Source organism: Triturus cristatus, chromosome 5_2 (assembly GCF_964204655.1).
Source record: "Triturus cristatus chromosome 5_2, aTriCri1.1, whole genome shotgun sequence".
In the NCBI taxonomy this organism is placed as follows: domain Eukaryota; kingdom Metazoa; phylum Chordata; class Amphibia; order Caudata; family Salamandridae; genus Triturus; species Triturus cristatus.
In genome coordinates, this window is record NC_140588.1 from 308,066,668 (window position 1) to 308,085,495 (window position 18,828).

General features: G+C 44.7%; 1 protein-coding gene across 2 annotated transcripts in view; it reads left to right on the plus strand.

Moving 5' to 3' along the window:
* Positions 1 to 18,828, plus strand: part of DROSHA (drosha ribonuclease III) — a 533,090-nt gene that overhangs the window by 400,156 nt on the left and 114,106 nt on the right. For both annotated transcript variants that reach the window (XM_085607071.1, XM_085607072.1), the window contains exons 19-21: positions 4,088 to 4,148; positions 10,141 to 10,200; positions 11,503 to 11,602. In XM_085607071.1, coding sequence (XP_085463197.1) covers positions 4,088 to 4,148; positions 10,141 to 10,200; positions 11,503 to 11,602 — 221 coding nt within the window. The remainder of the gene's footprint in view (positions 1 to 4,087; positions 4,149 to 10,140; positions 10,201 to 11,502; positions 11,603 to 18,828) is intronic.

Sequence of the window (18,828 nt, forward strand, 5' to 3'; positions counted from 1 at the left end):
CATAGGCCGTGTTGAGGGCTGCAGCTGCACGATTGTCATAAACCCAGCCAAGGTTTCTCCTACCATCTGTCCAGTAAGAACTGCAAGCTCCAGGACTGCTGCTGCCCAGCCCTTGGGCCGTACGTTCTTCGTCCCAGGCAGGTCCATCGCCACACCAGACTAATAGAACCATGGCTGGGCTCGCAGTCACAGAATTAGGAAAAATCGACTTTGTAGGGGAAATTAGAGCTAGTATTTTAAGCTTTGTGAGCCCTTTACCAACCTTCCAGCAATCTAAAGCCTGTTGCCGCATCTTCTCCGACCAAGTCTTGGTGTGTGCTACTAGACTGGGCTTACATCAGGCTCTAACATTTCAGCAGACTTGCTGGGTCACCACAACCACTGCTGGGAATGCATTAGTGCTGCCCCAGGTACAGTGCAGTGAAAGAGGACTCGTAAAGTGTAAACCATCCTCAGGAGGTTTAAGGCCAAATGCAAACTGACCACATTTGATTTTGAGCACATATTAACTGCACCTGAGCCTAATTCATGCCAATTCTGATTTCACAAAGGGGAAGGAACCCAGATGTAGTGGGGACCACCTGGGAAGGAGCAGCAGAGGTAGCGGGGTGGAGTGCCTTCAAAGGATCCCACTTGGTAACACAGGCTGGTGTGGTAATTGAATTGTGTAGTATTTAGGGCAGGTACTTTCTTGTAAAGATAGCTCTGGGCTGGACTGTAAGGTTATTGTTATTGTGTTGGTTGGTTGATTGTTGAGAGCTAAGCTCGAACACCCCCACACTGCCTCCCAGAGAAGCCGTTGACTGCTTGCCCTCACTATCTGAAGAGTCACAGGTAGAAGCGGCTCTAAACCGTCTTTTCTGCATTTGCCAGTGCAAAGTAAGGATTGTGCCTTGTAGCAAGGTAAGCTATGCATTGTACAAGAAATGACAGCATTTGGGCTCATTCCACCAGAGCAAAAGCCACCACTATGGTCTCTGCAAGGAGGGTTCTGGTGTTGGACATGTGCCAGGATGCTAAATTGGCATCCGTCCACACCATCACCAAGGATGATTGCATCAATTTTCAGGTCCACGGAATGGGCCTTTTTGTCCCCTTAGTTCTTCAGGTCTTCCTGGTGTAAAAACCACTCTTCAGGCCCACTGCCTTTTATAGGACTGCTGTAATATGATTTAAAAAGGTGAAGCATATGTAGTTAGAAGTACCCATTGGAAGAAAAGGCTTCTTTAGTAACTCTCTTTATGTTAGATACAGTACCTAACCACAGATTCCTCACCTCCCGCCCACCTCCACGGTCTGTGGAGTGCCCTGCCTGTGATTAAGAAGGTTTCAAGATGTTGTGCACTGGTTATTTCCTGATTTGTCAGTTACTCCATGTCTGAAGGCACAGAAAGTGGAAAATAAATAAGTTATCAGCACACAGGGGTGGCGCCTATATGTGATTGTGTCTCCCCACATCAGAAGGCAGCAAAGAGGTTCACTTCTTAACCTGATGGTGTGCAAGAGGTCTATAGACGTTTCTGAATCAAGTTTGGTGATGTGGAGAATTCGGAATGTGAGGAATCTGCAGTTAGGTAGAGTATTCACCGGAAAGAGCTTTATCAAAAGTAAGTAACTTGTTCTTTCAAATCATTTGGATACTTGGAACAATATTATTCCAGATATGTGGATATCGAACATTGCACTTTATCAAATCTCAAAATCCACTGGCAAAAGAATCACAGAAGCACGTAATGCAGATATCGTTTTTGCTTGTAAAATGAGAAATAGAGGGGTGTGCTTATGGACCAGAGGAACAAATGCCTATCCTCAACTTGCCAGCTGAACACGATACCTTTTGAAAAAAAATCTTATGTATGATAATCCTGCGGACCAAATCTATCTTCAAAGTATACCTGGATTTCACTGACCTCCAAGTCACATTCTTCTATGTGCCCACTAATCCAAAGCATCAAAGATACGCAAGATTAGTATAGTCAGTCAATCATTTTTATTCTGACTGCTCTTGTTTTATCTAGAATTTGCTGCCATGATCTTCACTGAGTACATGGCTCCATTTGCAACATACTCAGATCTTTCAAAATTTTGATGACTGACATCTGAAAACAGAATCCAGAAATGCATGAGCCACCACGTTTTGACTTAAAATATTTGACAAGAATTGGGTAAGTCACTGAATTGGTAAAAATCGACTTTCAGAGGAATTTAGAGATATATGAATAATTTGAGGGCTTAACTACCCATCCAGCAATCCAAAGCGGACTCTTCCAAAACAAGGAAGCACAAATGAATTGCCTAAGCTAGAACTTTCAGGAAAAAAACACAATGGCTAGATAGTTCTTTATAGAATCAATGTCCACATGCATTCCTCTCATCCTACACTGATGTCTGCTCATGAGGGTGTCTCAAGAATATCCGAACAAACAATGGAAGCAAGTAGACAGTGATTGGGATGATAGTCACACAGATTCCTGCATTTAAAAAGAGCGTTGTCTTGTAGGAGGAGGCCTGAAATCTCCCTGCAGTTTTCTCATTCAATGATCCTCTCGATCAGCTCATTCTTACTAAAGATGCCTTGTAAAATGGTTGCAGCACACTTTTACAAGAGCTATTTCCTCTACTATTGGGCCACCAAGGAAAAATTATATATTGTTTATCGGAAAATTAGTCATTCCATTGGACCTCCAAACATACCTTCAGTGTTTTAAGGCTGCACAGGGAAAAATCAAGACAAATAGCATTCCTTTGATGCTTTAATTCCAAAAACAAGAACATCATGGTGTATATCACAGATTACCAGCAGCAGCACAGCTCTACTGGCACTGGTCCATCAGCAATTTCATTCCAGTAATGACAAGAGTGTCTGCCAGGAACGGCGAATAACCTTACCAACGCATTTAGCAGAACCCGACTTCTGCCACAAATGGAAGGTGGATAACCAACTGAAGGCTGGTTTATGAAGTGGGACAACCCAGTAGATACTGGCAGTATGAGGTGTAAGGGGGAGATTGTTTTGCATTTCATTGTCAATACTATAGTCCTTACTTCTCAAATGCCTTGCAAAGATTAAGGCATGCTGATGGTCAAGTGTTTGGTTAGCCAAGATAGAACTGGTGCACAGACCTACGCCTTCTCTATATAGAAGTCCCATTTAGACTTCTGTCACACGCATCACTTTTAATGATGGAGAGCGGGAAAGTTGTGATGCCAACTCTCTTCATTTGACAGCTTTGCTTCTGAGCAGAGACGTCAGCCTGGAGCAGGCTAGTTAATGCAGCTCTTTCTGCTGTAGTTCCCTTGTGGACTTCATAAGACCAGCAACATGGAGAAGCTTCTATAGCTTCACACAGTTCTACTGCCCTGATGTGCAGTAGAGGGGAATCTAAAGAAAGGCTGCCAGTGCTTCGGAACCTGTTCAGTTAAGGTGCACCTCTTCCAACCTCACTTGTCTGATTCAAGCATGTGAATCTATTAACAATCCAATGTTGAAGAAGTTATTGCCTTGTAAAAACAATTGTTCTTTATAGCTGCCTTTAACAGATTGCACACACAATCCTACCTCCTTCCTTAGAAAGCTCTTCTTTATGCTTGATGCACATTTAATGGTTGGAATTTGACGTGTCACTGCCTCTAGGGAGAAAGTATTTGAGTGCCTATACACCTTGTTGGCTGGCATTTCCACATTAACGTAAGCGGAATATGCTACTAATTTGGCATTGTCGCCTATTTAAAATGCTTGCATGTTCATACTCTGTTATGCTACAGAGCACTCTACAAGGGATAGATTTATGCCTTTGAATCCTTGAAAAATTGCAGTAAAAATGGAGGTAACTTCCTCTGAACCTTTTGTTAATTGAGGACTGTCCCTTATTCAAGTAAATTCCCTTATTTTGCTTCTTCACGCCTTTCCTCTGTTCTCTCCCGACATGCCATTTCTAATTTCTTCAGTTATTGTAACTATTTTTTCCTTGCCCTGATTCCCTTGCTCTTTTCACATGTCATACTTTCACAATCACCTTGTTTTTATCACTTTTCACTTTAAAAAGGAATTCATTTGTATTTATTGCCACAATGCTTTCTTTTACAGGTATTAATACTTTGATCAATATTATGGCACGACTGGGACAAGATGATCCATCCCCTTCCAAGTAAATGATTTAACTTTTTTTCCTGTGAAGCTCTTAGGTTGCTCATTTTCTTTTTAATCCCTATAATTTAAAACCTATTCAGTCATTGACAGATTCATAGCATGCAGAAGCTTAAATATATCTAAAATATGTGAGGTAAATGCCATAGTCATTCACCCCCCAGGATCATTAATCACTGGCAATACCTCATTTCTTGAGTTTGAAATAAACGTTTATTTCATGCACAGAACAAATCATAAAAATAATAAATATACTCAACACACTGTGGTACTCTCATCAACTCTTGCAACAGTCACCCAAAGACACTCATCCCCACTAAATAAAAGCAGAACGTGACATGAAAGTACTTATTTCCTTCTTGAAGAGAAGTAAACAACACTTGAGACAACCTCCGACACATACAACCAGTTGCAATAAAAGCCTAAGCAGCACCTCCTCTCCACTTAAGGAATTGTTCGTCCTTCAAGAAACCTTGCATAAGAGAATCATCTGAATTTTCTGGTAATTTAAGGCTCCCGTCACTGTCCTTCAGCATATCCAGCACTGTTTAACTCAAGAAAAATATTCTTTTGTCCTAACTCTCCTAGTCATTTCATAATCTCCCCAGTTCCAATGATCAACTGAATCATCACACACATTCTCTTCACCTTTCCTTGTTGGAGAAACAGGTAACCAGTCCTCCAGGACTGCCTGCTCTGAGCCATCTGTCACTCAGCTGTTCTTTTATTGTCTTCTGCTCCAACTAATCCCAACACTCATCTAAATTTCAAGCAGTTCCGTCCCTTTGTCCATGTACAGTTTTTTTATATCCCACAGCTTGTCATAGCTTTATGTCCCAATACTTTTATTCATAGACCCTTAGTTTAAATCGTATGACTCCTTACTTCAGTTTAATTCTATGAGGCTCCCGCCTTTTCACCTTCCTTATTGCTGTACTTTCACCTTCCGCTCTCTGCACCTTCATTAACCACTATTGGTATACATCCAGCACTGCCCTCTTGTTAATAACTCAACTTTTCGGAGTAAATTCTCAGGTGGCAGCTGCTGTCTTTAAGACTCTCATATTAACACCCAGCATACAGCCTCACCAACAATTTGTGAATTGATTCCTGTCCACCAATAAATTTATCGTATTAACCTCTAACTATCCATGCCACAATGTCTGATTGGCCATTCTGTAAGAAGTTGTCTTACCCCTTTATGTGAAACCAGTTTATCCTGTCCCACTAGCATTAGTCCCTTTACATACTGCTCATTCCCTACATGTAAACCACTTCTTCTGCCTAATTCTGCTTTGCAGCTCACCCTTGCTTGCACCCTCTTTCGGCACCCTTTCTGTGCCTCTAAGAGCACCATCTTGCACATTTAACACTGATTCTACAATACTCTCCCCCATATTTAGAATCCAGCCCTCACGTCCACTTAGCTGCCAATCATGGCAAGCAATCAGTCATGGCATTAGGTTTCCCCAGCAGTTAAATTCACACACTGAGCACAACTTATACTTCTGCCATTTTAAACTCTGGTGAGCAATCCTAAGTTGCTTATAACTGATTCCTGAGTGACACGGCATTCAATTGGACTGTGATCTGTTTTTAAAGTCAACATCTTTGGGAACAACACATACTCATGGAATGACTACGGGTGGCCTTCTGAGCTAGGATTCTTACCTATACCAACAGACCACCCTCGTAACTTTGGCATCAACCTGGACACTAAGCTAATTTTCTTCCGCCTGCTTCCTCACTCATCACATGCTCCGCGAGATATTTAAATGGCTCCCCGTCAGCACCAGATGATCCGTCACTCCAGCCCTTGTCACCAGCCTGCTGGACTACGGCAACACACTCTACGCAAGGATCACCTCGCACTTCCTGTAGAGACCACAGACTTTACAGATTTCAGTTGCAGACTCATCCTCAACTCCCCCAAGCGAACCCATGTCACCCCCCCACCCCCCCACCCCCTACATCCACAGAAAGTTCCACTGGCTCCCCCTTCGGAAGAGATGTCACTTCAAGATGCTGATCTACATCTTCAAAGCCCAACACAATCAAGGAGCAGCATACATCAACCACCACCTGAACTTACACCAAGCTGGCAGACACCTGAGCTTCGTCTCCCTTTTCCTCACCCCACCCCTCATATCGGTTGAAGAAAAAGCAGAGGTCGCTCCTTCTCCTACCTTGCCGCCAAGTCCTGGAACAACCTACCCCTTCACCTTTGGACCTCATCCTCTCTATTGGATTACAGGACAGGACAGGACTCAAGACTTGGCTGTTAAACTGAGCCCTACCTCTACAGCAGGACTCTTAGTGCCTGGATACCCATACGGGTGATTAGCCGCACTTTACTAGTCTGGTTTGATTGATTGATTGAACACAATAGCCCATAATGCCTAAATACTGTGCATTGCAGATTGACAAAAGCAGCTCTTTTTCTTTTATTATGTTCCTCATTTCTGTTTGGGCTTACACACAAGCCTTAATTATTCCAAACTCTTATCACCCAACACTGCAGCCAAACCATAAGATTTTCAATGGACAGCTGTAACACTGTTTCTTTATATTGAAGGACCTCACATAGAAGCCTTTAATATGCTTTCTGCTGTTCTTCTCCCCACAGGAACACTAATCCAGTCTTAAGAAACCACCAAAGTGCTTCCATTCATTAAGAATTGTGTGCACATTTTATAACATTCTTATGCAACCCAAAAATGACGTTATTTATTTTTTGTCCTTGGGATGCTAAGCAACCCCAGTGGCTTCATTCCAGTCTCCAAAACATTATATCACAAATAGTCCAACTGTTTGAACGATTTACATTTTTCTTTAAGTGCAAGCACTTTACTTGTTACCTAAACACACATTTCAGCTTGTATTATCTCAACTTGTGTAAAACTGTTATCTCATCCAAGAAATATCATACAGAGCCTTCCAGATCCCGGGACAAGTGGTGCAAAGCTCATTTAGAAAATGAAGAGACCAAATCATAAGGCATTGTTATGAACTGAAAACTGATGCACTAACCTTGTGCGCAGCATCAAAAGGGAACACTGTTTTTTCCATCTTTGACAACTGCCACCATTGACAGCGTACAGAGTAATATGAGGGCCAGTGGTAAAAGCTTGGAAAGAGGAATGGGAGAAGAGAGAAAACAGATACAGGACTCCACCACTCTGCCTCATCACTTCATTGGTCAAGCTTGTCTGCAGGATGTAATGGATCTGTACAAGACATAGAGATATCTTTAGTAACTTGTCATTAAGGGTTCTAAGCTGACCTGTAACTGTGAATGAATATACCTTAGTAATACATCTGTGCAGCCAACTATCTGTATTTTGATGTGAAGATGGTAATTTCTGAAAACTAAACATACAAGGAATAAGTGTCTCACCTAAATTTGTATTTTAGCACTTCACCTTATGTTTTGAATAGCTACCTCACGCTTCGCCACTATAAGCTCTTTTGTGAAAGAGGACAGCCTCCGCTTGACTTGTGTTGAACTGCAAAACAACCAACAAAGTTAACATCAAGTTGCTTCCCTACTTTAGCTGCTTAAACTTTAATACATTGTTCATGACATTCATATATACATATTCAGCATCATCCAATGTAAGGAAATCTCCTTCTTCGTAATGCATCAACCCCAGTCTTAAGAGTTCAGATAAATGTTCAAGCAAATAGTTAAAAGTTTACTTCCATCAACAAAACAACTTTTCAGACTATTTCTCTTTACTCCTATTGTCCATACAAACACATTAGGCAGCAATAGATCTTAGAAATAAAACCCCAAGCTCCATGTAGCAAGGTCCTGGCTGCAGCAACATTGTATCACGACTATCCAGCAAAGGACACTGTGAACCACAAACAAAGTTATCCCTGATAATCGAACATAGCCGCCATCTTTCCAGAAAATGCAAGAGTTGATGGGAATCCTAGTTCATTGGCAGCATGCTATCATGCAGCGCATTCTGTGTCTGCCGTCTCAGCCTAGACAGGTGGTGATGATTTCCTGTTTTTCTTTTGCTGAAAGGAACTTAGCGGGTTTGAAGTACTGCATCCTTACGCTACACTACACTTAACAGTGAGCAGTATCTCCAGCCCCGCTTCCTAATATATAATATCACAAATGCTGTGAGGTACCTTTGCTTGTAATGCATCTAGAGTTAATGGTAAGCAGAGTGCAAAACACCCCTTAGCATGCTGACCAAGGCATTTTTGTTGGGGCGGGGTTGAGAGTTTACAAGAATGTTTGCGTTTAAACCCTTAAGTCAGTGCACATGTGTAAACTTTCATCCCTCCCTTCCTGGTTAAAACCAATGGTGTAGCCCATTTCACTTGGATTCTTTCCTTTATTATTTCTTCTTCAGACTTCTCCATCTGTTAAGTTTTATTTTTATGTCAAAATCTTTCTAGAGGGTTGACTTGGTGCCAATGATCTATTGGAATAACACTTCCACTACCCTATCTGGATGTTCCAGAAATGTCTGCGATTTGTTACATTATGAGTTCATTTTTATTCAATGACCTACCTTTCTAGCCTTCTGGATTTTTCTGAGGTGATGACCTCAGTAGCAGCTACCCTCATCGGTCCTGGATTTCACATCTAGCCCTAATTTAAGAGCTGGCATGGGAACGATGGCACATCTGAGGCTTATGGAGTTCCATTTGATTTTAAAGCTCTTGTTTGGGGGTTAAAACAGGAAATGGAAGTCCAGAGAAGAAAAGTTTAATCAATATTGCTTCCAACCTGGTTAAAAATGATGTGACGTACTCCTGGCCCCGGCAGCGAGTGGGTAGGTCTACCGACATTGTTGCGGTTTAGCAAATGACGCTGGGATTTCTGTGTGTCTTACCTGCCAGGAGTCGATGGTGTGAGTCACCAACTCTAATTGGATTGCTCATCAAAACTACAGGTAGCTATCTTTTTTTCTTGGTCCTGACAAATTGCCGCTCATCGTAAGACAACCAGGCAAGAAACAATGTTGGCCACTTGACTGAGTGCGGTATCCTGACACATTATATTAGGAGTGAACCACATCATTTTTAACCAGGTTGGAAGCCATATCGATTAAACTTTTCTTCTCTGGACTTCCATTTCCTGTTCCAACCCCCCATGGTCCACTGACCCTCACTCATTACATCTACACCTTTAGGCCACTCACCACCACGGGCACCAAACGGCATATTGGAATATAAGATCTCTGCCAAAGAGCCCCTCATAGGGAGCCCGTTAGGTATTGCAGCGCTGACCTGACGAGGAGCAAGCCCTATGATGAAGCATGACACCCAGCCGGGTGTGTGTGGGCCCTAATTCCAAAAGGAGGAATCCCCCATTCCTCCTGCTATTAAGTAAGGACGTATGACCACCTAGTTAACCTGTCTCCCCTTAACCAGTTGGGAACTGCATACCTTTTTGGATTGATAGTCTGTAGCCCTAACCCAGCTCTTCAGGCCGGATATTTACCCACTGTCTCTGTTTCTGCATAAGATCATTCAGAATAGTGGAAGGTTGTGGTGAAGGAGTTTGCAGGCAGAGCTGGATCTGAAACTACCGGGTGCAAAAATATTGTTGCTCTCGCACTGTGGAATTATTTAATTTGTTTACTGTCCAAAGAATGTTCCTTTGTGCAGTCTTGTAGCTAGGACCTCCCATGAGTCTGAATGAAGGCAGACTGAGGACTACTAGGCAAGATTAACTACAGTGACTTAAGATTCTTTGGTGAAGCATGGTACCTTGGTGCTACAAAACAAGACAACTATTGTATTTGTTGTTGTTGTCTCGTTTGTGTGATTGAGGTGCACACCTGTGCCCTCTGCCAGCACACTTTAGCAAAAGAAATACATTTAGCATTTCTCTTGAGGATTATCATTTTAGTAGTATAGACTGGGTACAAAAACATTTATCAGTGTTTTAATTTGTGTTTTTTGGTTCATTATATTTGTTGCTTTGTTATGATTATCTATCATTTGCCTCTTTGCTTCTTCAGGATTAGCCACAATGAACGTTTGGAGCTTTTAGGAGACGCCGTTGTTGAATTTTTAACAACGTAAGTTTTGTATTGCCTTATATTGAAATTGTTTTCTAAAGTTTTCTATGACTATATTATGAGAGAGATTTAATGCAGTGTGTGCAATTGGGCATTTTATAGAATATGCATAAAAATGGGCACCCTTCTGCAGTGGTGCCTTCAGGTTTGTTGAATCAGCCATTAAAAACTGCTTCTAAATAGCTATAGGCAAGCAATCCGGGTATGTGCTCTCCTTTACATTTTTGTCTGACTCTAGTCACGGAATGTTTAATGGTTCATGAGTGGATGTGTTCATGGGAGCCTACTGTTTGACTACTGCTACCAAACGTCCCATAAATATGTTTGAAGTGCTTCTGTTGAACCCTCCAATTATTATGTTGTGCTGGTCATTAGATAATTATCGCCATCATGGTGGGTCCATCTTGACATCTAAATATATAGGACCTGATGTACAAAGAAAGGACTCACAAAAGGGTGAATGTTGTTTCCTTTGTATTAGTCAATCTTTTTGGAACAAATGCTCATCTTTATTATAAAGCTGAAAGAATTAAAGAGATACTCCTAGAAAACTGACATTCAAACTTCTACAGGGGTACTCGCATGCATAATGTTTATACATGGAAAGTTTATACCGGGTTGCAAGCCCATATTTGGAAATGAAATATTTTTGATGTTTATATTTTTCTCCACTGGAGAATATTTTTTTCCAGAGAAGGCTCTCCTCCCTCTATGAGCTTATTAAATGTGGTTGTGCCCTTCTCAGTTTCCATCTTGGAAATGCACTGCCACCTTTAACTGGAGTACATTTCTTATGCTTCTAAGGTAGGAAACCAGCTCCAAGATGCTAGTGAATATTCAGTCACTTATGCATTTGTAGGTTTTGGGCTATTACAGGTAAACCCATCAAAGAGTGCCCAGAGAACCACCCATACTGCCAATCGTGTGAATATTTCCATTTCCTTATAATGACTTGGGAGGGTGGTGGTGAGTTGGGAATGCGTAGCAACATTATTTCAGAGGCACCCTGTTGACCTTATATATTGGGTTCATGAAATGCTGATGGCTGAATGTCATTGGATTCAGGAAGTGCATTTCTGAAATTCATCCTCCATTACACAAAAAGAGTGCATAATATTGCATCTCCTTCAGCGCGCATTTCTCAGGTCAATTACAGGTTTTCATTGTGTCAGTTGACCAGTAACCACTTTGTTTCGAACACCCCAATATGTCCCCTAAATTTTGAGTAGTGTTGACCCTCTACTTATTAGATCTTTCTATGATAAAATGCTGTGTCCTCATTTTTGTTGTTCCTCATTTCAGCGTCCATTTGTACTACTTGTTTCCGGGCCTTGAAGAAGGTGGTCTAGCAACCTATCGCACTGCTATTGTCCAGAACCAACATCTTGCAATGTTGGCTGAGGTACTGATTAATGAATGTAAATATTTGTTTCAATAACATGTTCTTGTTCTGTAAACATGTCCAGTTTGCCCAGCTCTTGTATTCATCTATCTCCTGGATAACAGCATAAAATAACAGCCTCCTGTTTGTTGCGGTCAGAGGCTGTTTCCATTGGTGTCGGAAAAATACCAATCTGTGTTATGCTAGCAAGAGTGCTTTCCCAAACAGCCAACTCCTCCCAGATCCCCCAAGAAGCGAGTTCTACACAGATCATCCAAGACTGTATTTCCTTAGATAAGGGGTTAGATATACCATGGGTCCGTTATATTAAAACCCAGATGGAAATTTATGGATGTCCTGACTTATTCTTGAGACCCAGAGCTCTGGGCAAGTCAGCCATTAGAGGTTTTAAGCGGCAGTTCTTGGACAGATCTAGTCTGATAAGGGAGGAAAGGGAATTGGTAAAACCGACCGTGAGAAGTTTTGTCACGCTGTCTCTAGGTAGTCAGTTGCAACCATATTTATCTTACATAAACAAACCTTACCATCTATTTGTATTAATAAGATTTAAGCATAATATGGTTCCCTGGCTCCTAGCATTTCCGAAAGGGTTTTTTAAAGAAGGGTCATGAAGTCCCTGCCCATGTGACAACTTCTCTGAACAGAATACTCTCCATCTGATATTTTTCTGTGCCTATTACGAATCACTACGTAAAACATATTATCCCCCTCCTGAAAGGACACAACTTTGAACAAGTTAGGCCAGCACTGGCATACCTGCAAATGCTGGCGACACCAGTGGTGTGTTTGGGGGTTGCAAGCTATATAGTAGGCGCAATTAGGCGCAGGAACAAGCTACCACCGAACCATAGTGGGGACTCTGTTTCTTAACTGTCATTCATTTACTATTCTATTTTAACCTCGTTTGATAATGGTTAAGTTTTGATCTGGTCAATTTTTATCTTAGATATTTATTTTATTCCCAGGACTGATTAAACTTGGTTGACGCACTTAACTCTGGTTTCTCCTATTAGGGACTATCTGGGGCTTGACTCTTTTATATGATGTTTTATTGCAATTTCAAGGAAGGCGCCATAACCTGATTGAGTCATTTTAATGTATGTATGTGCTGTGCTTGAATTGTTTTGTTTTGTGATATGTACTTTGATGGTTTTAACTAATCGAATAAAGTTTGACTTGACTTGAGTTCTACACCTGCCTCCAGTTTGGTTTTGCTCTGTTGAGAGGATAGAAATAAGGGAGGTATCACGGTACATACAATGCAGTGTTATCATTATGCCGTGTTATCGTTCTACAGCATTTGGTCATTCGTTGATTCAAGTGTTGTGAATCTTCATTGGCAGTCTCGGAATCCCATGCATTCAGGCCACATTAGCTCACAAACAAATACAAAACAGTGGTCTGTCTTCATTATTTGTTTTCTGGTTGCAACCACAGAGTGGACAAGGCTTAACTGCCCATTTGTTTCAAGCTACCTTGAGTGAGGGAGAACTCAGCTCTTTATCTAATTCTGATTTTCCAAACCTGTTGTTTGAGGCTGGTATAGTTCAGTAGTGTTTACTTTGACTCTGTTCACCAATTGGGGGTCACTTTCTACAAGCTATGAGGCTCTGACAGGTTGCTGGGCTTTTTTCTAGTATGTTTTTTTTTTTTAGTAAAGGCTTCTGTTAATTGTGAATGGTCCGTATACTCTTCATTGTGGCTCACTTGAGTAACATTTCTGTTTTTTAACACCAGTGGCGAACTTTCTTTACACATATTCCGTGTCACTAAACTATGAGTGTGAGATAGTCATTCTATTTTTTTATGGATGTGGCAACATCTGACGATGTAGTTGTAAGCAGAGGTGAATTTGGGATGAGGCACCAAGCCCTCATACAACCTTATATACAAACTTGGTCTTCAAATTAACTCAAAGTGCACAGTATGTAATTTTTTTGTTGCCACATACTCTTATATGCTCATGGCTGCCATTGTTTTAGTGCACATATGGTTGGCCCATCCTCTAGATTCTTTTAGGCTTGTTAGAACATTTACAACTCTCGGAAACCACTTTTTTGGTTGTCATACACCAGTCAAGGTTGAAGCTCTATTGGGAAAGCCATTGTAAAACGAGACTCTCTTGTAATTTTGCTTTTTCTTAGTTGCCCTCCTTTATGCCCTTATATTTGATCAGTCCCTGTTATTTGGTCATGTCTGCTGCCTTCCAGGCTCCCAGAATCACAGGGGGTGCTGTTTAAGTTTATAGTTATCCCAGTAGTTGCCCCCAATTCTCACCTATCACCAAATAATATTTTGCTAGCTGTGCACAAGTTCACAGTGTGTGGAGTGTAGCACCCTTGTGCCTGCAGCCCTCAATCATAAACCATCTGTTACCTGTCTATATCTGTACAGTAGTTCCCTGGTTTGGTATGTTCCGTGCAGGACTTTTAGCTGTACTAGCATAAAACTGAATTTTATCAATATTTGTTTAGGCTATCTATGGGCTTCTCACCCAAGTGATGCCCTCAATCACATGCAAGTACATTTCCATCTTCTTTTTAGGCTTGCTAAGTCGTTGTGTGTATTCATCAGAAAGATGTACAAGTCCAGGGTACTGCTTTTCCAAACATGGGTTATTTCTAATAGTCAATCTTCAGTTATTCCATTAAATGCATCAATGCATGCCACCATTATATGTTTGAGTAGTAAATATCAAAAAGTTTGCAATTTGTTTCAGTTAGTGTTCAATTTTTATAATCCTCTAACACTCAGTCTGGTGGCAACCATAGCGAACGGTGGTTTAGGGGTCTGACTGTGCTCAGCCTCCATCGCTATTATGTTCATGCCCTGTTTCCCAAGTGTTGATGTGGCCAGTGGCTTTCCATTCATAGGTGGGCCCCCAATTTGCTTCTTAGAGCATGTCTGTCAGTTCGAACAGCCAGTTCATTTAGGCATGTGCAACCCCCCCCAACCCCCTGTCATTGGCGGTATCTAATTAGACTGCTTCATAATAATTGTATTAATCTGGGAATGCTATTTTTCCCTCAGGTAGAACTTTGCAGGGTCTTTAGTGCTATTTTTGGGAGTCCATCTGCACAAAGTAGTGGCCTGGTCAGATCTTCCATTTTTTCTTTTAAACAATCCCTCCAGGTCAATTTATGGGGTGTTTTGTATCGCGTATGTACATTTCAGCAACTCAATCATTTTGTGTAGTACTTCTCTCCATAATAAAAAGGGAAGCTTTTTTTAATGTATTACAACAAACAAATGATGGACGGAATGCTGACAATGCAGACATTCTCCCCCAGTCAAGAGATCTGGGTTAAATCTATTGTTCAAACGATGGATTTAACCCAGATCTCTTGACTGGGGGAGAATGTCTGCATTGTCAGCATTCCGTCCATCATTTGTTTGTTGTAACGCTTTTCGCCCTAAGTGGGATGGGTATTCCCAGACGTGGGACCCGTGCTCACTACGCCACTGGAGTCAAGCTATCCTGGCTGATGACGGCTGATAGCCAGAAACCGGTCCTAGGATGCTTGATTCCGGTCCAGGGAAGACATGGCTTGGCAGTTCGGGCTGGACTGTTCCCATGAGGCACAGGGTCAAGACTGATTTGCATGTGGCCATGTCTGAACTGGGGTGGCGTAGTGGGCAAAAGCACGATGGATTTAACCCAGATCTCTTGACTGGGGGAGAATGTCTGCATTGTCAGCATTCCGTCCATCATTTGTTTGTTGTAACGCTTTTCGCCCTAAGTGGGATGGGTATTCCCAGACGTGGGACCCGTGCTCACTACGCCACTGGAGTCAAGCTATCCTGGCTGATGACGGCTGATAGCCAGAAACCGGTCCTAGGATGCTTGATTCCGGTCCAGGGAAGACATGGCTTGGCAGTTCGGGCTGGACTGTTCCCATGAGGCACAGGGTCAAGACTGATTTGCATATTGCCATGTCTGAACTGGGGTGGCGTAGTGGGCAAAAGAACGATGGATTTAACCCAGATCTCTTGACTGGGGGAGAATGTCTGCATTGTCAGCATTCCGTCCATCATTTATTTGTTGTAACGCTTTTCGCCCTAAGTGGGATGGGTATTCCCAGACGTGGGACCCGTGCTCACTACGCCACTGGAGTCAAGCTATCCTGGCTGATGACGGCTGATAGCCAGAAACCGGTCCTAGGATGCTTGATTCCGGTCCAGGGAAGACATGGCTTGGCAGTTCGGGCTGGACTGTTCCCATGAGGCACAGGGTCAAGACTGATTTGCAGAGGAGGAGCCTAGCGCGCGACCAAGATGGCCGCGTAGGTGCGAGGCTCCCGGGGACCTTCGCAACCTCCTACGACTATCCTGAATTAATCCTGTCTCGGATGAAGGGAATGTGTTGGCAAACCTGAGCTGAGGTGGCACCCGCTTCCCGTTGTCAAATCGGACCTCGGACACCGGAGTAAGCACCGTTTGAAGTCTGCGGCCTTCTCCTCGCCAGACCCCGGATTTGCGCTGAGGGGCGATCCAGTGACAAAGTGATCAACAGCGGCGGGCCGGGCCTGGCGAGTCGCGTACCCCGCACTTTCGCTTTCGCTTTCGCACCCCCTTGCCGTCTCTGCAGGGTTGGGTCGCAGGGCTCTTTGTGCTGGTGTGATCTCGCTGGGAGACTCGGCCTGCCTGCTGGCTGTGACCCATCCCGCCGATCTGGGGTGCCCCCCCCGGAGCTTGTGGCCCTGATTGCTTGCCCTTCACGACGTGGCTGGTGCGACCGGGGGACTGGTGGCCATGGCCACGAAACAAGATGGAGATCGGGCAAAGACCAAATCGACCCGGCGTGGCACCACCCCTCAGGCCAATAGTATGGACCGCTACACCCTCCAGAAGGGATCTCCCGGCGGACCGCACAAATCCCCTGAGGGTCCTCCTGATGCCCCGGACCTCCCCACGGATCTGACTCTGCGGGATGTCATGGGCGCCATCGCCGAGATGAAGGCCTCGGTGGGCCAGCGATTCGACACACTGGCACAGAAGATCGACTCGGTCCTCGTGGATGTTGGCCTGGTGAGGGCCGATCTTTCCAAGACCAATGACCGAGTTGATTCTTTGGCCCACACCGCATCGGGCCTTACCACTGAGGTGGCGGTACTACAGGCAGAGGTGCGCCGGCTTGGTCAGGCGACCGCGCTTATGGATCGGCGCCTGGAGGACTCCGAGAGTCGGGCCCGGAGGAACAACATCCGCATCATTGGGGTGCTTGAGGGACGGGAGGAAGCGGCGGCGGACCTGTTTGTGGAGGACCTGATCGCTACCCATCTCTAGCCACGGGGGCTGAGTAAATTCTTCGCTGTGGAGCGGGCCCACAGGGTTCCCGGGGGAAGGCCGAAGGTCGGAGCCCCTCCGCGGCCTCTCATTGCCCGGATCTTCAACTTTCGGGACAGAGACGCTATCCTCCAAGCATCCAGACTGCATGGGCCGGTTAAGCTTGACAATATGGAGGTGAATTTTTACCCCGATTTCACCCCAGTGGTCCAGAAGCAGAGACTGAACTTCCAAGGCGTCAAGCGCCGTCTTCGGGACCTGAACCTTAAATACGCTATGCTTTTCCCGGCCAAGCTGCGAGTGGAGGTAGAGGGTCGCACGCACTTTTTTGACCGTCCCCGAAGCGGCCGGAGACTGGCTGGACACTCTGTCTGGGGATCGTGATCCGGGGGGTGGGGGGGGGGGGGGGGGGTGGCGGGGGGAAACGGCACTCTGGATCGGGATTGAGGGGGTAATATTGGACCTCGCTCTGGACAAAACTGATGCCACTCTCGATTAAGCGTCTGTTTGTATAATTTCCCCTCCTATGGAGGTTGGGTGGGGTCTACTGGGGGTTCTCCTTCCTCCTCTAAGGGGTTTAGCTAGTCTTTACTATATATATGGGGCGACAGGCACACTGCACGGTGGGGGGGCTGTTCGGGCTCATGCAGGGGTGCAGGGAGGGGGGAGTTTTGTTGGGATGGGTGGGCAGGGATGGGGGGGTGTTGTTCGTTTTTACCACAAGGCAAGATTATCATTGTACTCGCTCAATAGTGCTCTCGGGGGGACAAATGGTGGCTTCTGTTTATGATGGGGGGTAGGGAATTAACTCTGTTGTCCTGGAACGTGAACGGGCTGGGGGACAGGATAAAACGAGGGGTAGTCCTGCAGTTTTTGAAGCGACTTTCGCCTGATGTAGTTTTCCTGCAGGAGACACACCTCATTGGCAATTCCTTCTGCGCCATGAATCGGCGTGGCTATCGCCTAGTAGCCCATTCGGGCTTCACGTCTGGCTCAAGGGGTGTGGGCATCATGGTTAAGAACTCGCTCCCCTTGGAGATTGATGAGGTGCTCCATGACGACAGGGGACGTTACGCGGTCTTGGTGGGAAGGATGGAGGGCAAAGTGGTTGTATTTGTGTCAGTGTACGTCCCGCCGGGGCTGCAGTCGACTACCTTTGCGGACCTGGGGCGCCTCCTCCTTGGCCTTCCGGGGGGGATTCTGGTGGTGGGGGGGGATTTTAATGCAGTGGCTTCCGGGACTGTGGATCGTCACCCCCCTAGGGACCTCCCCCGGGCCCAAGCGTGGCTTTCTGGTCTATTGGACACTTTGGGGTTGGTGGGCTGCTGGCGTTTAAAACATCCCACGCAACTACAGTATACCTTCCATTCGGGGGCCCATGGTAGTCTCTCACGACTAGATTATGTCCTGGTCCCGGCGACCTATGTTGGGAGGGTGGGAGAGGTGCGCCATTTGGCACGGGGTATCTCGGACCATTCCCCGCTCTTGTTACACCTGGATCTTTTTCTGAGGGGTGAGGGTAGGGTGGTCCCGATCAATCCCTGGTACCTGCGCGACCCCACCATTCGTGCTGAATTGATTAAATCCCTCCAGCGCTATTTTGACGAGAATGTGGGGTCCGTGCCCTCGGCTGTCTCACTGTGGGAGGCATTCAAGACAGTACTGCGAGGAGAGGCCCTGTCCCTTATTTCCCACACCCGGGGGCGCGAGCGGGAGGAGGTGACCCGGGTGGAAGCTGAGATAGCCGAGTTGGAGAGTAATCTAGAATGTGGGGTGACAGATGCCGTATTACATGTTCTCCAACTCAAGCAAGCGGCCTATAGGGCCCTCGTCACGGAGGCAGCCAGGGGCCTCAGTAGAGAGCAACAGGGGAGATTGTATGATGTGGGTGATAAGGCTGGTAAATTGATTGCGTGGTTGGACAAAAAGGAGAGAGCGAG